The sequence below is a fragment of the Amblyraja radiata genome, chromosome 10 (assembly GCF_010909765.2).
Source record: "Amblyraja radiata isolate CabotCenter1 chromosome 10, sAmbRad1.1.pri, whole genome shotgun sequence".
Taxonomy (NCBI): domain Eukaryota; kingdom Metazoa; phylum Chordata; class Chondrichthyes; order Rajiformes; family Rajidae; genus Amblyraja; species Amblyraja radiata.
In genome coordinates this window covers 48,404,287-48,428,326 of record NC_045965.1, presented here as the reverse complement: position 1 = coordinate 48,428,326, position 24,040 = coordinate 48,404,287, and the positions used below count along the sequence as shown (strand labels likewise).

Here is a 24,040-nt window from a genome sequence, read left to right as displayed (position 1 = left end):
CACCAGGAATATCGCACAGCATCTTGGTCTCCTTGCCTAAGAAAAAAAAATATATCAATTCCAAAGGAGAGCCACCAAACTTTATTTTTTGCACAGGAGGGTTATCCTTATTGAGACACAAGATCCTGAGGGGACGTGACAGGGTAGATGTTGCAATGCTTTCACTAATGTGAGTCTCAAACAAGGGGTTTAAGGTGGAAGTAAATACAATTTTGAAAGATCAGGGAATTGAAGGCTTCAGAGTATTGACACAAGGAAAGCTGAAGCAAACCTGGATCAGCATGATCATGCTGAACAGTAAGGCATATTTGAGAGGAGTGTTAGCCAACTCTTGCCATTTACTTATGCAATATACATCAATATTTTACAATATACATCAATGATTTGGATGAAGGGATTCAAAGTAACATTAGTAAATTTGCAGATGACACAAAGCTGAGTGGCAGTGTGAACTGTGAGGAGGATGCTATGAGAATGCAGGGTGACTTGGACAGGTTGGGGGAGTGGGCAGATGCATGGCAGATGAAGTTTAATGCTGATAAATGAGGTTATCCACTTTGGTAGCAAAAACAGGAAGGCAGATTACTATCTAAATGCCGTCAAGTTGGGAAAAGGGGAAGTACAACGGGATCTGAGGGTCCTTGTACATCAGTCTATGAAAGTAAGCATGCAGGTAAAGCAGGCAAAGAAAGCGAATGGCATGTTGGCTTTTATAACAAGAGGAATCTAATATAGGAGCAAAGAGGTCCTTCTGCAGTTGTACAGAGCCCTAGTGAGACCACACCTGGAGTATTGTGTGCAGTTTTGGTCCCCTAATTTGAGGGAGTGCAGCGTAGGTTTACAAGGTTAATTCCAGTGATGGCAGGACTGTCATATGCTGAGAGAATGGAGCAGCTGTGCTCGAACACTCTGGAGTTAAGAAGGATGAGAGGGTATCTCATTGAAACATATAAGATTGTTAAGGGCTTGGACACACTAGAGGCAGGAAAAATGTTCCCGATGTTGGGGGAGTCCAGAACCAGGAGCCACAGTTTAAGAATAAGGAGTAAGCCATTTAGAACGGAGGAAACACTTTTTCTCACAGAGTGGCGAGTCTGTGGAATTCTCTGCCTCAGAGGGCGGTGGAGGCAGGTTCTGTGGATGCTTTCAAGAGAGAGCTAGATAGGGGTCTTAAAAATAGCAGAGTCAGAGGATATGGGGAGAAGGCAGGAACGGGGTACTGTGTGGATGATCAGTCATGATCACATTGAATGATGGTGCTGGCACGAAGGGCCAAATGGCCTGTTCCTGCACCTATTGTCTACTTGGAGTCATATATATATATTCAACATTTTGTTCCTTTTCAGCATCGGTTGCAAGATCAGTAATTTTTTCCCATTCCTAATAGTTCTCTCAAAAAAATGGCGAGTCGCTTTCTTTTAACTACTATAGTCCTTCTGTGAAAGGACTGTTGGGCTGGGTGTCACATGATTCAGATTTGCCAACAATGAAGCACCAGTGATATATTTCTACATCAGGCTGCTAAAAAGTCATGGCGACTCATTTCTTCAAAGATGAATTGTAAAGTGAGAACAAGCTAAAATACTGAAACATAAACCAGCATGGCAAACATAATGCTGGGGCACTGATCATTTCCCATATAAAGTCAGGGGTGATAAATGGGTACAGGTTGCAAATCAGCAAATATTCACATCATGTGGGGAAATAGAATGAACTTCATTTTTCCTTGATGGTTCACAAAAAGGCAAAAAAAAACAAAAAAACGTTCAGTTGCATTCCAGAATTCCAACCACTCTTCTGTAATGGGCTATCCATTGGACAAATAGCCTGTCAATGCTCAATCTTTCCATGCCTCAATAATGAAATTGCATATTTCAAGGGTACAGGATGATCGTTGGTTGGCATGGTCTCGGCGTGTCAAATGGCCAATTTCCACGCTGCATCTCAAAAGTCTAAAGTAAAGACTGAATATTTAGCATTGTTAAAGTACATAAAGCTCAGACCCGCTATTGGCAGAAGGAATTTTAAATCTAATTTTAGAATTGTTTTCATTGTCTTTGCTGGATTAATTATTTATGTCAAAATCTGACTATAGAGTTTAAGAATTATTTGTTAAAATGTAAGGACAATAAACAGATGTGGTCACTACAAGAAAGATAATTAGCTCACACCATTCTCCTCCTTTGCCCAGCATCAATGCAATCCCATACACATCAGCCACTCAGAAGTGTTCATAATTTACCTTAGCATAGATTTCAAAGATGTAAATGAGACCTCAATGAGAACAGAAAGTTTAGGGACAATTGTTCCACAGCTACAGGTGCAGCAAAATAAATTGGTAAGACAATTTGCACAAAAGATTGATTTCTCGTGATTTCATTGATACACACGTTTTGCACTGCCCATGCCTTAAATATGTTGGTCAAAGGGTCTGAATGTTAAAAGAACCATGCCATGTATTGGTGGGGCTGGAGCTCAATCTTTGTCTTGGTTGGATAATTACCCAAAGACAAATCTTGAAAGCAATTGCAAGCATAAAGAGTCACCACAATCGAAAATATTGCGAGACACAAATACATTTTTAAACTTCAAAAAATAGTGAGAGTGAATTGCCATTCACATTTACTATTTGACATTGCTATCAAGTGGCGTTCTAACAGCACAGCACAAAGTATCTATGTGCACACATAAAGTTGCCCCACTGTCCAACGCACCTTCTGTAAATTGGCTGGTGGCGAGATGGCATACATTTTGCCATCTCCAAAAACATCTGCCCAATTCCTCTGGCACATTTTCATACGATTCTTGAAATGGTACTCGTTACCTGGATTGAAAGCCTGGAAAACCAAACAATATCCATTGCAAAATTATTAAAAACCCATTAAAATGTAACATTGTCATTCTTTAATGTGCAAATATAACATTCATTCCAAATGCAAGTAATTCTCAATTAATACTCTTTTTACCAGCATCACTACCTTGGTGCAATTTACACAGGCATTTCCAGATTTCTTATGCATTGGAGTAAAACTTGTACAGTTGTGAGGATTATACCCTTAAGTACACAGCTTTTTGTCCATGGAGGATGGCGCAAACGACCATGGGCCAAACCGTTGCCATCAGTCCACACACATGTGGGTGCACAGAAATGCCACACACATACACAGCAAAATCATTCAAGATGCCCCTACTAGAAGTATCTTAACATTCACTTTGTCAAAACCTCTGAAATCTTGAGTTTCAATAAGATCATCCCTCAGTCTCAATCTCCAACGAGTGTACACAAACCTGCTAAACCTTTTGTGACACATTAAACCTTCTATCCTAGGAATCAATCTTGTGAACCTTGTGGGCGGTGCAGGCTCGAAGGGCCGAATGGCCTACTCCTGCACCTATTTTCTATGTTTCTATGAACCTTCTCAGCACTACCTCCAATCCAAGTACATTCTTCCTCAAATACACAGACCAAAACTGCACGCAGAACTCCAAATGCTGTTTCATTGCCCCGTATAAAGTAGCATCAAAACATTCCCTACTTTTATACTCCTTATCCCTTACAATAAATGCCAACGTTCTACTTACTTGCTTAATTATTTGTTACAGCTCTATGCCAATCTTTCACAATTTGTGTACTGAGGACCATAATCTCTTTGCACTGCAAAGTTTCTCATGTTTTAATAATAATTTTCATTCTTCCTTAACTTCAAATTTTTCAATCACAAATCTGTATAAATTGGAAAGTCAAAAGTGGCATATCAAATGGTACACACTATATACCATCTGCCAATGTCTTGCCCACCTCGATTCCTTTATTGTCTTTGCATTCTCCTCACAATATGCTACACCATCTCCTGAGCATCCTGAGAATTTCCTGAAGCAATAATAGTCAACATACCATGGTGAGTACCCCCATAAGGCTAATCGGAATTGGGTCTTGCTTGACACGTGCCGCAACTAGATCCACTAAAAGCATCACCATGTTATAGATTCCCTCGTGGATTTCAGTTCCCCATTTATGGACAGCACTTGAAGTTAATAACTGTAAAAATAATCAAGAAAGAGTAAATCAGCAACTCATCTATTTATTAAATGTTGCGAGCAATAAGATGCGAGTGACAAGTCAGCCAAAAAAAATTCAGGAGTACATAATCAAATTTTTAAAACTGGAATAATGCTTAAGACTTCATGCAGTTCATTACAATTTTATATAGTTTAACCCATTAAAAGTGACCTCTGCACTTATACTGAAAGATAAAACTGACCTATGAAATACAGTACAAATCTACAACTTAGAAAGAAAGTACAATTTTATTTTATGTTAATAAATTGTGAATATCTAACTTTCTTATTTTACCTTTTTAAAAGCTTCTGCCATACATCGGTCTGTAAATCTTTTACAATTTTCATCAGCATCAGCAAGACCTGCAGCAATCGCATACATATGAAAGAACAAAATAAACGACTAATGTAACAGGGGAACAAACGATTTTTACTTGCCCGACTATTTTAAAACCTGACCCGTGCATCCTCAACAAAAAACAGCTAATTTTTTTCAGATTGTATTTTTTTTTTTTTAAATGTCTGCAGTAAGCTAGCAGAGATCAAAGCTGAGCACACCTTCTGGACTTAGTTTCATCAAACCCCATTCATGCCACATTTTGAATTGGTTTCAAAATTAACCTTGGAACAAATACAGCTCTGATTTTCTTTTTCCGTGTGATAATTGTACTCTTTTGGTGCCACAATTAAATCACCACTTGTAAACTTCCAATTCCCATTTTGCTCCTCATTAAAATGTGGCATGAGCCACATCACTCAGCAACTGGGCAGGCTAAATGGGAAGCAGGATAGACAACATAATGAACAAAAATAACCATAGACAAATGGAAGGGCGGCCACACTGGCGCAGTAGCAGTTTTGTTACTTTATGGCGCCAAAAACCCGGCTTCGATTCTGACTATGGGTGCTGCCTGTATGGAGTTTGTATATGTCCTGTATGTTCTCACTGTGACCGCGTGGGTTTTCTACGGGTGCTATGGTTTCCTCCCACACCCCAAAATTGTAAATTGTCGCTACGTGTTAATAGGCGTTGGCAGTGCTAGTGTACGGGTTGGCACAGACTCAGTGGGCCAAAGGGTCTGTTTCCGCACTGTATCTCTAAAGTCTAAAGTAAAGTCTAAATTAATAACAGGAGAAAGTAAAATGCCGCAAGTTACTCACAATATTAAATATGTTTGCTTCCATCTAAATTTTCTACAAATTAAAATCCATTTTGGGATGCAGTAGGAAACTTTTCTATAAGAGTTGACTCGATTATTTAATTACGTATAAATAGCATAGATGGGTCATGCAGCCCAACACATCCATGCAGATGCTCAACTCCATCTTACACCTGCCCCTTCTATCAGTCAATATAATAGTAGACCTCCTCGAATGGTTGTCCAGTCTCGTTAAATATGTCTAATTATTCACATCAACCATTCCACATTCTCACCAACCAAAATCGATTTTCTATAGCATATTTTGAGTGATGCTAGAGGGGAAAATATGATTTTTTTCTCTTACTCCATAGTTGTTCATTGCTAGATATTAAGCATGTTTTTACATAGTTCAGATACTGAACAAAGAAACAAATGCTGTTGTGACTACTCAATTCCTCTTTCGAACTTACCAAGGCGTGCAAGGTACGTGGATGCTATCAGGCACTTGCCCAGTGATTCTTCACGTTTGTAAGGGATAGACCAGTGATCGGTGAACACTCGACTTTCCAATTCATACAGATTCGTGGTTGGAAATTCAATGGTCCCTGAACAGTTTCCATTCTCATCATTGCTCCTCTGCAACAAAAAAATGAACTATTAATTATTCATTACATTTGAGTATCCTTTCTCATTTTTTTTTCTTTCCAATCTCTTCCCTGAAAAAGTATATGATAGCAATTCTCTTCAGGCCCAAAGTATAGTGCATTATTATTTAAAAACAAATCAGTTATTAACTTGCTTCTGAGCAAATCATATCAACAAAAATGCAGTTATATTAAGAAGTGCTTTACAATAGTGAAATGTCTATTGGAGATGTTTGCTATTACACTTGGTCACTCCTCAATATTAGCACTTAAACTCTATTTCTTCACCATTTTACTGTGCATCGTCCAAAATATAATTCAATTGTTGGGCTGTGCCTCCACCCGTTTACAAGGAGCATTTTAAACTAAGTGAGGCAAGCAGCTATATCAAATATAATGAGTAGGTTTACACTCGCACAAACTGTCAGAGGTAGTGTAGAAGTGAAGATGAAGAAAGTAAAGATCCTGCATTAATCATGAGTTTGCCATTAAGCATTTCAAATGCATTATACATTAAAGTTCAAGAATGTTATATAAAAGATTTATAATAGATCTGATTCACAATTTCATCAGTATGAAGAACCTGTGACCCATAACTGCCGATAGTGAAGTTGCAGTGCTCAGAATCAAATTTTAATATTGTTAATGTGTGGATCATGTTTTAGGCCTATACTACAGGCACGTTCTCTGTTAAATATAGTATTGTTGTAACAGATTCAACAAAAGCATACATTTGTATTGCTCCTGAAGTCTGCTGCAATTTTCAAAAATTGTGTCACTTCAATATTTCTCAGTCATATCCAATATTCATTGTAGAGATTCAAATTAAGCCAAGAATACGCCATTTGGTGTATTAGTCAGTATTCAAAGTTGATGATCAAACAAGAACTGGATAAACAGTTTATATATTAAAGGTCAAGTCATGTTAGTGTTATGATAGTGATATGCAAAATCCCTGCAGGAAGTTCCATCTGCACAAACTCATAAGAGGAGCAACCCATACAGCTCCTCAATCATGCTCTGTCATTCAATAGAATGGCACTTAACTCGCTGTTGGTTTCAACTCATTTCCTGTGCAAACCTTTATTCTCAAATCCCCTATAATCCAAAAATGTGTCGGTTTGAATAAACAAGATATGTCATTTTTTCAAGGTTTGTATATCATTGTTTGCCTTATCCATAATTCAACAAGATTTTCTTCCAGCACATTCCAGGCTCCTACCACTCCCTGTAAAATACTTATCTTGCACATCTTCTATAAACTTTCCCCTCTCATCTCAAAGGAAAGATTTGACTTTTCCACACCGGAATAAAAGATTGAGATTGTCTCAGCCTGTCTATGCCTCCCACCATTTGATACATTTTTATCAGGTCTCCCATCAGTCATCAACACTCCAGGGAAAACAATCCAAGTTTATACATCCTTTCACTGGAGTTAATATCCCCTAATCTAGATACCACCTTCTCCAAAGTTTCACATAATTCCTGCAATAGGACCATCAGAATTACACATTATACTCATTCCATGCACCGTGCTGGAGTAACTCAACAGATCATGCTGCATCTCTGAAGAACATGGATGAGTGACGCTTCGGGTCGGGACCCTTCTTCATACTCCAAATGGCATGGAGAAACACTTATATAACCCCAAGTGAAAAGAAACAGGGTAGATGGAGCAAGAAAAATACAGACCATATTCTTCATTTTTAAATGCAAATAGACAAAGCTGTAAAGGCTCAGCAGGTCATACAGTGAAACTCAGTAGTAGACACAAGTAACTACAGATGCTGGTTTACAAAAAAAGGCATTGCTGGATTAACTCAGCAGGCAGGCATGATCTCCAGAGAACCGGTCTAGGCAACATTCTAGGTCGGGACTCTTCCATCCTAAAGTGCCATTTCCCCATAAATGCCACGAAAACTTGGTATTATTAATCACTATCTTCCCTTTCACCCGCACATGCCCAATGCAAATTTATACCCAAAGCTATTCGAAAACAGGAACTGCAGACTTGAAGTTCAATAAAAAATAAAAAATAAATTTTAAATTCACTGAGATCAGACCAATTTTGCACCAATAAACATAAAAAAATTATTAGCATTGAAAACTGATAAAAATGAACGTTTTGCATGCAAGATAAATCCCGAGAAGCTTGGGTTAGGATTAGGGTAATCTTTTGTCAAAATTTATTCTGGCATTTGTTAATGAAATGCTCAAAATCTCAACACAGCTTGACCAAGAGCGCTCAGTATAAAAGTCAGTAAAAATTGCTGATTTTCTCGCTCGGGAAATGTCAAATTATGAATTACAATTTTTACAGAATAAAATTATAGGTAAACATTTTCAGAAGCATTTCAATTCAAAGAGCATCTTGCATGCTGTGGTTATTCACAATCAATTTGGATCAATGTGTTAAGCCCCCGTTAAGTCTTTTCCATTAATTGCAGCGATGACAAGACCTTCCCATTACAAGATGTGACCAGACAAAATCAACATGTTAGTGCTAATATTCTTAATGGAACCTCAGTAGTAATTATTCATCATGCCAAACTGCATCCAAGGGAGAGGAAACATTTCAGTTTATAGTATCTTTGCCTCAAAATTAAAGGTCACTTCAGAAACTTAGCACACTTTATGTTAATCTGGATTGAGTGCTCATGAGATATTGTTATCTTTTCCATCTTTCCAATGGGATAAGCAAAGGAAATGCATATATTCTGAAGAATAGACAAATCCTCTCAAGTCCAGGCCATAATCTCTCTCAACTGATATCTAACAGGTTATCAAATCATTTTACTAGAAGACTCCGCCACTCCAAACATACAATCACAACTGCAGTGCAGTCAGACTACTTGTCACACATCACGAGTTAAAACTCAGTTGAACTTCCAGAAACCTTTTCTGCACTTTGGTTAACTCCTTCATTCAATCAAAAACAGACTGCACAAACCTTTGCATTCTGCTACAAACCCACAACATCTATGCAATTATAAGTTTATAAATGGAAAAATGTACATAGCCATTTCCAGCATTAAAATACAGACTTGCATTTATCAATGTTCTCCTGGTTAAGCCCATCCTACACTTGAAAAAGCATAAAAAATATTAACTGCATGCATGTCATCTAAATCAAATCTCAATGGCCCAGCAACCATCTTTTCAGATTTACACTACTGCTCACAATGGTTTGGGTGTAATGTACGTCTTCAAACTCTCCCGCATCTATGTTATTTGGACCCATGGTCAAGTTTATGTTACGAGCTGATAATTGCTAAAATGTCACAAGTGGCTTCAGTATCATGGCCTCCTTCGTGAAATTACATGCATCTATAGAAATTGGTGTTATTGGAGACATGCTGAATTTCCTTAGTCCTCTGAGGAAGTAGAGGCATTGGTTTGTTTTCTTGGCCTTTGTGTCAATGTGGCTGTAGGAGGACAAACTGTTGGTGGCCTTTATGGTTTGGAACTTGAAGCTGTCAACCTTCTGGTCCACAGTACAACAGCTTATGACCTCACATATTGTTAAATTCAAGACATGGGAGGGATGGATTAATTTGGACATGCTTTCCAAATCTTTCCATGACCGCTGGTGCTTCTCATGATTATTTCTGCTGTAGGTTAATTAGTGATATAATTCAAAGCTGTGTAGTCTAATTGATATCTTGCACATATTGAATTCAGTATTCCATGTTGAAGTTTTGGATTTCCATACATGAATACAGATTTTATGCATCAATTTCAATTATTGCTAATCAGAGATTTCATGTTCATGTACCAACTTCCTGCATTTAAAATGAAGAGTACATAATTTCTATTGACACTAACTACTTGCTGGAAAGTTAAAAATAGACGTTCACTCTCAAAGTTGCTAGTTGACTTTTAACCAACTTTCATCACAATAGTACTAAGTATTTAGAATGCAATTTACTGGCCAAATGCCAGATACGTCCCATTTTATATTATTATTACACTTGCTTGTGCATTGAGAAAATAAATCAAACATTAATTTGCAAACATTCTATCAGGCTATGTAATTAGTTCAAATAATTCGGAATCCTTTGAAAAATTTAACATCTAAGCTATATGTTTAAATGAATAAATATAACAGAGGACATATGATATGAAAAACAATACAAGTTCTTCACTATATATACACTGACGTACAAATGGAAATTTAAAATAATTAGAACATAATTTGTACCCAATCATGAAGTAGCACCAAATGAAATTCAAATTGTACAAATCTGACAGCCTGTTCTTTGCGAGCTTTGCTTGGACTGCTAGTCAATGATACAGCTCTGATGATAATGTACTCAAACAAGCACATTTATCGTCAATATTATATTGTTGGCAAGAAATTGCAATGGAATTGGTTCACTAATATAAACACTTTGCCTGTTAAAAAGGAATAGCTCTTTTGAAGCGAGGTTATAAGCTTAATATACCAGAGAAAAATAACTATTACAAATGAATGCCAAATCTGTACTGACTGGAATACCAAATTACGCCGGCCTAAAATTATGAAGGAGTTATATAATTCAAACATGTGAGAATGTGTTTTACTTCTGAAAAAAGAAACTAAACACCATGAATACACGAGTTTCATTAAATGGAAAAGGAAATTCATGAAAAAAAAAGTGCTGTCCATAATGTTTGGGACAAATGCTCATCATTTATTTATTTCCCTCTGTACTCCACAATTTGAGATTTGTAATAGAAAAAATTGGCGTGGCAGATTATTATATCGTTCAAGGTATTTTTTCCTCTAGCCACTAAGATTGAAGACAATTGGTAAGGAGATAGCCTCGTTACGCATGGTAGCTCTCCATGAGACAAAGCCATCCAAAATTAAATCCTCAAAACACAGTCTCTTGATTAATAGTTTCTTTATCATAGTAAAAACAGTGAGATATTCATCAAAACATCTTCTTGTTTACGTATATTTTAATCTTGCTCGTAGTAAGATCCTTTAGAAGGATGAGAGGGTATCTCATTGAAACATATAAGATTGTTAAGGGCTTGGACACGCTAGAGGCAGGAAACATGTTCCCGATGTTGGGGGAGTCCAGAACCAGGGGCTACAGTTTAAGAATAAGGAGTAAGCCATTTAGAACAGAGACGAGGAAACACTTTTTCTCACAGAGTGGCGAGTCTGTGGAATTCTCTGCCTCAGAGGGCGGTGGAGGTAGGTTCTCTGGATGCTTTCAAGAGAGAGCTAGATAGGGCTCTTAAGGATAGAGGAGTCAGGGGATATGGGGAGGAATGGTGTACTGATGAAAGGGGATGATCAACCATGTTCACATTGAATGGCGGTGCTGGCTCGAAGGGCCAAATGGCCTACTCCTGCTGATGGTAGAAAACTAACTTGTGCGTCCGCGTCACCACCCCCCCCCCTTTTTTTTTTCAGGGCACCATAATGTTTGGGACAACAATGTCATGTGAGTAAAAGTAGTCATGTTTAGTATTTTGTTGCATATCCTTTGCATGCAATGACTGCTTGAAGTCTGCAATTCATGGACATCACCAGTTGTTGGGTGTCTTCTCTGGTGATGCCCTGCCAGGCCTCTATTGCAGCCATCTTTAGCTTATGCTAGTCCCCTTCAGTTTTCTCTTCAGCATATAAAAGGCATGCTCAATTGGGTTTGGATCAGTTGATTGACTTGGTCACGCAAGAATGGAACATTTTTTAGCTTTGAAAAACTCCTTTGTTGCTTTAGCAGCATGTTTGGGATCATTGTCTTGCTGTCGAATGAACCACCGGCCAATGTGTTTTGAGGCATTTGTTTGAACTTGAGCAGAGAAGATGTGTCTATACACTTCAGAATTAATTATGCTACTACCATCAGCAGTTGTATCATCAATGAAGATAAGTGAGCCAGTACCTTCAGCAGCCATACATGCCCAGGCCATAACAACCCCACCACCGTGTTTCACAGATGAGCTGGTATGTTTTGGATCTTGGGCAGTTGATACAAGTTAATCTTCGTAACTTATTGATACAAGTTAATCTTCGTCTCATCTGTCAGCAAGACCTTTTTCCGGAACTGTGGTTGCTCTTTTAAGTACTTCTTGGCAAACTGTAACCCGGCCATCCTATTTTTGCAGCTAACCAGTGGTTTGCATCTTGCAGTGTAGCCTCTGTATTTCTGTTCATGAAATCTTCTGCAGACAGTGTTCATTGACAAATCCACTCCTGACTCCTGAACAGTGTTTCTGATCTGTCGGACAGGTGTTTGGGGATTTTCTTTATTATAGAGAGAATTTTTCTGTCATCAGCTGTGAAGGCAATTAGATGGTCAAAATCTCTGGGGAAGATCCTGGATCAGGGCACCAGAAGGCTGACTACCATAAATAGTGGGGAACGTGAAGGTCGCACATGAATCTATTTGTTGACCCTAATGGAAGTTAAAAAAAGGCAGATGCTGGAAGTCTTAATAGAAACACAAAATGCTGCACACATTCAGCAGATCATAAAGCTGCACCCTTTCAAATGTAAACCCTTTGTCCCATCCATATCTTCCCCCATTCGTTCTGCAACTAAACACTAATTTGTTTTCTCCTTTTCCCTCAGTTCTGATGAATGGTCTTTAACCTGAACCATAACCTGTTTCTTTCCACATATGCTGCCCGACTTCTGAATGTGCACAGAATTTTCTGCCTTATATTAAAGTATGGCTTTACAGTAGAGCCTATCTATGGGACCTGAACCCAAGTACCATCCAGTTTGGGTCCAGTCTCCAAAAAGACCTTTGGGCTTGGGTCAGGATCACATTGGCAAAAGACAATCAGTTTTTAGCTTTATACCTCCGAACCGTTGGCCCTCGGTTCACGAGCAGTATTGAAATACCATACGAAGAATTTGTGTTTGCCAGTCTGTGGCATTATTTATTAGTGGAGCTTGCATAGAGAAAGGTGATGTGAAAACATTGTGTTTCTTTTTTTTAAGCCTGGATATCAATGTTCAAGTTCACGTTTATTGGCACTTAACCAATTAAGGTACAATGAAATTTGAGTTACCATACTAAGTGAAAGGAACACAATGCACACAATATAAAATTTAACATAAACATCCACCATAGTGGAATCAACATTCTTCACTGTAATGGAAGACAATAAAAATCAGTCATCTTCCTCTTTTGTGCATTGTATGTTACTGACTAGTCAATTCTGAAATTCCGAATTTCACTGTGCCTTGTCACGTGACAATAAAGTATTCCATTCCATAATTTCTCCCCTCCCCCCCCCCCCCCCCCCCCCCAATTCTGATTTGGAACTGCTGCACTTGGGTCAGGTTTGGGCTACGGCTCAATTTCATAACCAAATAAATCTCCACTTCCATGCCTGCTGCTACTGTAAAATTAAATCATATATCCTTGCTGCTCCCTAAAATCTCAATGTGTTGTGTTTGATCCCTTTTGACTTTAGAAACTTCAGTCTGTGGCAATTTAGTTTCAAATATCATTTCAATTAAGAGTGAAGAGTTAAGAGTCACTCATTATTTATGTTTAGTTCTATTTTAACCACCAAAATTAAACTGTATAAAATTCTGAAGTGAAACAAAACTATTGATGCCCATACTTAGTTCCTGTTTTGCTTTAAACTACTTAAGTCTATCAGTTATTGTTTTAGATGCCACTTACAATGGTTTCTTTATTAAACCTACTTCTCATTTGTCAATTGGTTTGCAATTATTTTAGGGAAGCAGTCTTAAAAAATATTAAACAATACAGATATTGAATTATCTATTTTACAACAGTGGAAAATTAAGAAATCAATGTTAATTATTTCAAAAAATTGAATGAAGAACATACAAACATCCTAGTCATTCGCGAATTCATGTTAAAATGCTTTGAGTTATGTTCTTAAAAACAGAATTTCTTTAAGAACACCACTTGGTCCACATCTAAAATAAATCTACCAAAATAAACATACAGCGCTGGTACAGGGCCCTTGCTCAATGATATGTTATTCTATTTTCTCATTACTCACAACATGTCAAGAAATGTACAACGATGGGAAGCCTTGTAGCAACAGCATTATATATCTCCTGTTACTGAAAATAATATCAAACGTCTGCTTTCAGAAACAAAGGAGTTCAAAGCTATATACATCATTAACAACCCAGTGTTGCCCAATTTTCAATTACAGCTCTGGGTCGAACATTTTTAAAACTGTGAATGAGCATCAACTTTAAAGTGCAGTATTGTTTCCAAAGAGATTCACACTCTCTCATCTATGTTTTGACAGGAAGGGAGGAGCATCCGAAATCAGTAACAAGCTTCCCCTTTAACTGTTTAACAACACTGTCGTTTGACCCAAAGAGGATCTTTGGTTTGACCCACAGACCTTTATTTGTCAAAGGTAGGCAGCGCATTCTTGGAGACTAAACTATAATCTTATAAAAACAGGGTGGCACCGTAGTTTAGCTATTAAGAGCTGCTGCCTCACAGCTCCAATGACCTGGATTTAATTCTAAACTCCTTTGCTGTCTGCTAGCTTGTTCTCCCTGTAACTACATGGGCTTTCCCTGGTTGCTCAGGTTTCCTCCCACATCTCAAAGATTCATGGATTGGTAGATTAAAATTGTCCATTGTCGCAGAATCGGGTGGGGAATTGTTGGGAATGTGGGGTGAATAAAATGGGATTAGTATAAATGAGCAGAATCATATTCTGATAATACGACATATGAAATAGTTTCCATTATCATGTGACAGGAGCAGAATTAGGCTATTCAGCCCATCAAGTCTACTCCACCATTCAACAATGGCTGATCCATCTCTCCCTCCTAAACACATTCTCCTATCTTCTCCCATAACCTCTAACACACATACTAATCACAAATCTATCTATCTCTGTCTTAAATATATCTACCGACTTTGCCTCCAAAGTCTACTGTGGCAAAGAATTCCACAGATTCACCACCCTCTGACTAACGAAATTCCTCATCTCCTTCCGAAAATAACATCCTTTAATTCTGAGGCTATGATCTAGACTATCCCACTAGTGGAAAATTCCTCTCCACATCCACTCTTTCCAAGCCTTTTTACTGTTCTGTACGTTTCAATGAGGTCCCTCCTTATTCTTCTAAACTCTAGCGAGTACAGGCCCAGTGCCATCTAATGCTCATTCCTGGGATCATTCTTGTAAACCTCATTTATGGTTCTGGTAGCAGGAATTGCAATAATGGAATACATATATTTCTCTTTGTTGCCCATGAAACATGCTAGGAGTCAGCCGGAGGAATGAATCTCCGGTAATTTCCATGTGCGACATTTTGTAGTTAGATTTGAAATAATTGTACAAGAGTGAAACATAATACAAACATTTACTGAAGTGGGGAAAACAAGTATCCAACCTATTTTATCAAAAGCAATCAAGATTTTAAAATAGCTTTAACGGCCTAACTAACCAAACACTCAACCACCTATTTAGCCGACTAACATAAAGGATCAGAATGAAGTCAGGTAATTTTCTGCAAGAATGAGTGGTTGAAGATTTCAATACATTTCTCAGTGGATTTATTCTACAGTAAACAATTACATTTCTCGTGCGATAGTGAATATTTTTTGATTACTCCGAGTACCTCTGCACATTCATTTATACCATTTATACCATTCAGGAGGAGGAGCCATCTTGGTGAACGGCTGCTAGCCAGCAGCCGTCCGTCTTAAATTCGTTTTTTTTAAAATAGTTTTTAGTGAGTCCTGTTTTTTTGTTTGTAGGGGATATGGTCTTTTAATGTGGGGGGGTAGGTGTTACTTTATTTATAGGTCCCTACCTGGTCGGTGTGGCAGCCTTTTTCCGGGCTGCCCGTCGACCCGTCCTCGTGGCCTACCAGCGGGCTTGGAGCGCCGTTTCTTGGCGGGAACCACCCAGCACCTCGGCCTGGGTGGCGGCACAGCATTGGAGCGCTGGAGCGGAGCGGAGCGGAGCGGAGCGGGCGATGCCTTGCCTGGGTCGCCGCGCTGGAGCTCTGGCGAGCTGGACCGCCGTGAGCAACATCTCCGGGCTGCGGGTTTGCGGAGCGGAGAGGCGGCGTGCGTAGAGGCGGCAAGGCGGCAGTGAGGAGAGCGGGGCGCCGAGCCTAGGAGCGCCAAACCGGCGCGGCCTTGTCGGCTTCGGCAGCCGCGGGCTCCAACCAAGAAGCGGCCGTTCCAAGTGGCCCAGCCGCCGAAAGGACTCTCCCGATGCCGGGGCAAGACCACCCGGTGAGAACGGCCAGGGACATCGGGCCTCTGTAGAGGCAATTGCGGTGGCCTCAATAGGCCTGACTTTGGGGTGAACATGGGGTGGGGACTGGACATTGTGCCTTCCTCCACAGTGCTATCCACTGTGGGGGGATGATTTTTTTTTTGTCGAACTGTAGTCTTGTAGGTCTGTGTCCAAGATGGCTGCCGTGAAGAGAGAGTGGACGCTGGCACGATTTGGTTGCCGCTGCTCTCTCTTCACACTGTGTTTTTGATTTTCTGTTTTTGGATTGAATTCTGTTTTTAATTTGTGTCATTGTGATGTCTTTAATTACTTGTTTTACTCCGATTATATGTTTTTATTCCGATTACTATGTAAGGTGTCCTTGAGATTTTGTATGAAAGGCGCCCATTAAATATAAAATTTATTATTATTATTATTTTGGGAGACTAAGTCAAAGATTGCATACCTGTAAATCCTTGAGGGCAAGTAAACAACTTGAGAAGGCATCTAAGAGGAATTGTGGAATATTATGCTTTATTAATAAGGATAAATGTAAAAACATCATTAAAAAAAAAAAAGATATGTTAAGCTTCAGCTGAACTATTTCATGTGATTGTGAGCACCCGGCTTTAAAAAGGATGTCAGGGCTTTAAATAGAGGACAATGCCATGGCAGACAAGGGATCCTCAGTTCAGTGATGAAAGCAGATAAGCTGGAAGGTTTTGCCAAATAGCAAAAAGGGAAGTTCCAATCTAAATGAAGGGTATTGATGAAGCATGAACCAAAATTATTTCCTCTTGCAAATGCTTTGATAGATCATGAATATGGAATTAGACAGCATTTTATTAAAAATGGCTCAATAAGGGAAGAATGAACAATCATATTCCTTGATTTTGTTAAATTGGGATACAATACAAAATTGTGACATGAAATCTGTTGCAAAAAATGTAAATATATACAACTGATTAAAGTGTGAAATAACGCCTACAGGAAAACGATGTATAGAAATAGGAATTTTCCTTTCAAATGCTAACATGGTTGCATTGAATAGTATCTTTGGAAATTGCATAATGATTAACTAAATAGGTGCATCTGAATTTCATCCAAGAATGATCAACCTTGGGTAATAAAAGCTAAACATAACAGATTCTAACCGGTTGTGGTAAAGTGCAATAGAACAGGACAAAGGCAGAAAACTAAAAGACAATTGAACATTTGAGATTGTGGAAACAGGGAACAAACAAATTAGAGAGGTGAGGGCCAGATTTCTGTGAAGAAACTATATACTTATGAAACATCAGCAGTATTGCTGTAACAGTGACCTTTTACTGTGCAACAAATTTGGTGCCATTACTCAAGAATATGTTTCAACAATGAATTCTTCTAAGAGTCCAGGAGGAAATCATGTAGTTACAGCAATTCCTCAGCACGTGCTGGAGATCCATCCAAACAACCTGCACTTGGCGCAGGTACCACAAATCTCGTTTTGAATACAAGACAAATAAAAATTAGTTTTTGATTAATATTGGTCAATATTTAAATGTGTTACTATCTTTTATTAATTATATTTTAGATTAATTTAAATTCAGTTTTTGTATATTTTGAGCAATTTTGGAATGTTTTGATCATTGCTAAATGCCAGATAGTCTATTGTTAAAATGGCACAATAAGGGAAGAATGAACCCACATTCCCCTAGTTTTTTAAATATATATTGGGATATAATACAAAAGTGACATATTCCAGTATTCCATTGTGACTAAGCCAGGGCTCATGGCCAAGTCAAAGTTTTTCTCAATGGTGCAGCTGGAAGAACTTATTCCGATTCTCTCTTGCCAGCTGACAGAATGATACCCAAAAGCCCTGATCTCACTCAAAGTCTCACCTTGGGCAGTTGGCATTAGTGGTTTGTATACACAAGTTGATTGTGGAGCAAAGTTGACGCGTGTTAAATGCCCAGGTTAATGACAAACACTGGTGGCTCTCAATTCTAACTTAGAGACATACAGCTGGAAACAAGTGATTTGGCTCACCAACACCACAGTTACATTTGTGTTAATCTCATCTCCCAGCACTTAACCTGCAGTTTTCTATGCCTAGGTGATTTGTGGCTCAACAAGTCACTACTTTAATGGTGTTGGTGTCTCTGCTTCCACCAAAATCTGTGTCGAAATGTATAGGGGTTAGGAAACCGATGGTCAGCAAAAACAAGAATGATGGGCAATTGTCCTCCAGCATAGGTCAGAATGCAAGCGGCTCAGTTTATAACAAGTTTAATTTTTTTAATTTTTTTTAAAATAATATTTTTTATTAGAAGTAGACATATTATAAAGTATAGTTACATATTATAGTAAAAAAACTTTTCATATACATCAGTCATACATTATTAAAATTTTCAATTGTCGATTACTTCTGCTTCTAATGTTTTTTTTTATATAGAAAAAGAGAGAAAGAGAGAAAAAAGTTACAAATAATCAAAAAAAACAAAAAAGGTGGAATGGATTACTTATAATACGTCATTGGAGATAGGTTCGTAGATTATAAAGTATGACTTTTCATCTAATCCCGAGTTCAAGTTTCAGTTGGGTTTTCGTGCTGGGCCAATCTATCCTGTCAGATAATTAATGAATGGAGCCCATATTTTATCAAAAAGTTCTTGTTTGTCCATTAAGACAAGTCTAATTCTTTCTAGATATAGGGTCTCCGACATTTCCACAATCCACATTTTAATTGTGGGGGTCGTAGGGCCTTTCCAAAATTTTAATATTAATTTTTTCCCAGTTATTATACTGTAATCGAGGAAATTTCTTTGGCTTGTTGTGAGTGTTAAACTATGCTCTGATATTCCAAGTATTATTAATTTTGAGTTTGGATCCAGTTTTGTATTAATAACTTCTGAAATTATTTCAAAGATATCAGTCGAGAAATGTTTAATTTTTATACAATTTGCAAACGTATGTGTTAAATTAGCATCTAGATGTAGACATTTATCACAAATAGGAGAGATTTGTGGGAAGATTCTATTTAGTTTTATTTTAGAGTAGTGTAATCTATGTAAGACTTTAAATTGTATTAAAGCATGTCTGGCATTTAACGAACATTGATGTATATGTTGTAAACTTTCGTCCCACAAATCTTTCATTATAGGATGACCTAATTCATTTTCCTATGTGTGTCTATATGGTTCCGTCGGTGGTACCTCGTTGTTTAGGAGGGTGTTATAAATATAAGCTATTAATTTTTCAGTGTTAGGATGCTTGTTCAAACATTCATCAAGGATTTCTGGTTCCCTAGTCCTGTAGACTTGTGTGTTAGATTTAACATAATCTCTAATTTGTAGATATCTGAAGAAATTATTTGAGTGCAGTCCATGATTCTGTTGTAACTCCTGAAATGAAAGAAAAGTGCCTTTCCCATAAAGATGTCCAATCTTTTTAATTCCATAATTTTTCCATTGTGTGAAACCCCTATCCAAAAAGGATGGTTTGAATAAGGGATTATTTACAATGGAAAGGCATAGTGGTATATTATTCAATTTTAAAACTTTTTTTAATTGTTTCCAAATTCGTATTCCACTATGTATTATGGGGTTTTCCTTATAGGTTTTTTTGTGCAGTTTTGTGGTAGCAAATATGATCTGTCCAATTTCAAAAGGTAAACAGTCTTCCTTTTCCATCCTTAACCAATCTGGTTGTTGATCCATTTCTTCCAGCCAGAAATTCATGTTTTTAATATGGACTGCCCAAAAATAAAACAAGAAATTTGGCAAAGCCAAACCTCCATTTATCTTTGACTTACATAAATGCATTTTACTTATTCTATGATTCTTATAATCCCAGATAAAGCTTGTAACAATGGAGTCGACTTTTTTGAAAAAGGTTTTTGGGATATATATCGGGATTAATTGAAATAGGTACAGTAGTTGCGGTAAGAAGATCATTTTTATAACATTAATTCTACCAAGCATTGAAATGGGAAGTGTTTTCCAGTATTGAATATTCTTGTGTAGTTTATTCAGTAAGGGTGGAAAATTTAGTTTAAATAAAGAGGTATGTCTTAGTTACATAGATTCCTAAGTATTTAAATTTATCTTTAACTATTTTAAAAGGGGATTGTTGTAATGCATGTAGATTGAGTTTTGTTATTGGCATGATTTCACTTTTATTCCAATTAATTCTATATCCTGAGAACTGACCAAATTGAGTTATTAAATTTAATAGATTTGGAATGCTAGTTTCTAACTTTGTAATATATATTAGTACATCATCTGCATATAAGGAAATTTTATTCCTTGTTTCTCTAGTGTTATATCCGTATATTCCTGTATGGGTTCTAACGCTTTCTGCTAAGGGTTCCATTGCAAGAGCAAATAATAGTGGGGATAGTGAACATCCTTGTCTACAACCTCTAGAGGTTAAATTTAGTTGATAACATTTGGTTTGTTAATATTCTAGCTGTTGGATTAGAGTATAACAATTTAACCCATGTACAGTACTTCTCTCCCAATTAAAAATTTTCCATCACCGAAAATAAATATGGCCATTCTACCTGGTCAAATGCTTTTTCAGCATCTAACGAAATAATTGCTAGATCTGCATTAGGAATTCGATTGGAGTATATAATATTGAATAGTCTTCTCAGATTATAAAATGAATAACGTTTTGGAATAAAACCTGTTTGGTCGGGGTGTATTAATTTGTTAATCACTAAGCTCAATCTAGATTTTCTGATCAGTATTTAAAAGGGCTATTGCTCCATATGAACCTGGGTCTTCAAGATCCTTATCCGATTAATATGTTTTTTGAGGCTAATGATAGCCCTGAAATCTCTGCTTCCCTTCTTTGGGAAACATTTAAAGCATTTGTGCAAGGAGCATTAATCTCTTCTCAATCATTTCTTAACAAAGAGAATAGGGCCAAACAACAGAAATTGGAAATGGAAATAAGGCAATTAGACATAGAAAATGCAGCAGCACCATCCATGATAAAACACAATAAAATTGCAGTACTAAAATATAAATTGAACAAGATATACTCAGACCAAGTTATAAAACTTTATCAACATACAAAACAATTAAATTTTGAATTTGGTGATAAACCACAAAAACTATTAGCGCGACAACTTCGTAAACTGGACGGGGAAAAAACAATTTACAAAATTAGAACAGACAAGGGAGAAACACTAACACTGCCTAAAGATATTAATGATAGATTTTTACAATACTATCAAAAATTGTACTCATCTAAAAATGACAGAACAATCAGCAGGAATGGAAACATTTCTACAGAAATGTAAGCTTGTGGGTTTAGATCAGAAAGAGAGAGAATCACTAGGTGCTGAAATTACGATAAAAGACATCGAAGAGTCAATTAAATCTTTAAAAAACGGAAAGGCTGCAGGTCCTGATGGTCCAAGTTCTGAATTTTATCAAAAAAAATTATCTGGTTTCTCCACGCCTACAGACACTGTACAAATACGCTTACACTCAACAGAAACTCCCAGAAACTCTAAATGAATCTACAATCATACTCATAACAAGTTTAATTTAACAGAGAACAACCGTTGAGAGGGATACAATTAAAAATCAAACCCTGAGATTAAGGCATTTCAGTGGTGTTCCTGCAGTACGTTAAGGTGAGATTCACAGGGGAAGTAAATAGTCCAGGTGATGAATGGATGTGGAATGGAATACACGTCATTCATAAGTCAGAAGGCTAAATTTTAGATTAATTTCTCTCCACAATTAATTCAAAAATATATTTTAAAATAATTACCTTTCAAAGGAGACATCAAAATCTTACTTTAAGAACTATCTATGCCACTACTCAAAGACAGACAGATTTCACCATTTTCAACCAAAGCAGAAACAGCCATTCAATTAATTGTGTTTTCTTGGATGCCCCTTTTCGCAAAATTACCGCGCAAATTTCACTGTGTATGGTACCAAGCCGGCGTGGCAAAATTGAAGTTAACGAACTTTAGGATGAAAATACTTCAGCAGTTAAAATCATACTTGGCATTCAACAAAATGGTAATTGGAGTCAATCACCCCACCCCTGGGGCATGATCAAGGTAGTGGCCTAGACTCAACCAACTGCTTCATCAATGACTTTCCTTCCATTATAAGGTCCCAGTGGGGATGCTAACTGATGAAGATTTTGGCTAAATTACTTGTTAATAATTGCTGAATTGCACAAGGGTGAAGTGTAATCACCTTTGCGGAGTACTGGAGGGTTGCCAAGCAAGCAAGGAAATTTGCTTCAGATTCAAATTCATTCACAACTCCCTGACATTGGGAGAAATCTGTCTACACACTGTAAGACTTGAGAAACAAAAAATCGGTAGAAGGACATTAGTGTTTCATGAAGGTGGCCTGTCACTACCATCCCCAAGAGCTGCAGGTGACAGGCAATAAATATTAGCCTTGTATGCAATTCCTGCATATCCAAAAAAATGAGAGGGTGGTGGGAATCAGTTTTAGAAAATAAGTTTATAAGGGATATACCAAATCACACAAGCAAAAGAAGCCTTCTGAAAATAAAAAGGATTGGGTAAATAGTTACATACATTTCAAATTACACGCCCAACTTAAAAAGATTTAAGTTTATTAACTTTGTTGTAGTTAATCAGCTACTGACAGTGGAACTAAACATGGCAGGCTGGAATTTGAATAAGATCCATAGCAAACAGTACCACTAATAAACCGGAAAGTATTTGGTACAACACTTCTAAGATCTATACTGGAATGCTCCACTTGAATGCATATTGAACTTCACAGTGGACCTTAAACATACCATACAATTAACTGTGTCAAGCTTACATACGCATCTTAAGTTTTTTTTTAATATATGGGGCATTTCATGGCATATCGCAGAACTTTATAGGTAACAAACTTTAAATTGTACCAGTTTATTAGCAAATATATCAAGGGGACCAGCAAATCCATGTGATACGATGCTTTATTTAAGCAACTATTTGACTGTTCCAACAGACCAAACAATCAAGCTTGAATTTTTTTTTTAAATTCATTGATTTTTCATTATGTGATGATGTTGAAATTTATAACAAATAATAAAGGAATATAAATGCATTTTTCTACATTTTGTTTTTATAGATTAAGAATAGCCCAAGAGATACTATTTATAGATACCCGTTCCAGCCAATTAATTTTCTGAAGCAAATTTCCATGGATAACAACTCTCCAGTACACAGCAAAGGTGATTATTCTTTACTTCAATAATGATTAACAGGCAATTCAACCAAAATCTTCATTGCTATTCTGAATAACTTGTATTCAAAGGCTATTATTATTCCCCAACATGTTAACTCAACTTTAACCTCCAAAAAGATCAACCAACTGCATAGGCTAGGAATTAAACTCAACCCTATCTGTATGAGTGTTTTTATCCATTGGAAACATGTGTTATATGGTCATGCCTGATACTTTGAGAACATAATTAAATTGTTCCAACAAATTACTTTAAAAAGTTGCAACAGAATTCCACACTGTTATGCTATTGAATCTTTGTTGTGATCAGCCTCCTATTGATGTCCTATCTTTTGTTTATTGCAAATCAATCTGCTAAATAATAAATTCTTGAAACTGACATCACACTGGAAGAAAACTGCTGCAACTGTCTTTCATCACAAATTATTCAATTATCTTATGTGTGTTCAGCATGTTGTGTAAATTCTGCTTATATTGTTTTGCCCATGGCTGCATGATGATACACCACAGGCCATCAACACTCTCTCAGTAAACTTTGTAATATCTACAAGCATGTGTGCTTTAAAAGGATTTGTCTCTCTTATGTGGATATACTAAACAGATACAGATGATGCCTGCCATGAGAGAGGTTCAGAAGTCATTTGAGTTCAATCAGGCCAGTCGGCCCATTGAATGGCAGAGTGGATCAATCATGGCTGATCTATCTTTCCCTCTTAATTCCATTCTCCTGCCTTCTCTCCTTAATCTTAGAAACCCTTACTAATCTAGAACCTGTCAA

At 37.3% G+C, this 24,040-nt stretch overlaps 1 protein-coding gene across 1 annotated transcript in view; it reads right to left on the bottom strand.

Moving 5' to 3' along the window:
- usp24 (ubiquitin specific peptidase 24) overlaps positions 1–24,040 on the bottom strand; it is a 138,688-nt gene that overhangs the window by 111,407 nt on the left and 3,241 nt on the right. The window contains exons 3-6 of the mRNA XM_033028759.1: positions 5,672–5,837; positions 4,355–4,422; positions 3,896–4,039; positions 2,715–2,837 (exon numbers count right to left, since the gene is read on the bottom strand). Coding sequence (XP_032884650.1) covers positions 2,715–2,837; positions 3,896–4,039; positions 4,355–4,422; positions 5,672–5,837 — 501 coding nt within the window. The remainder of the gene's footprint in view (positions 1–2,714; positions 2,838–3,895; positions 4,040–4,354; positions 4,423–5,671; positions 5,838–24,040) is intronic.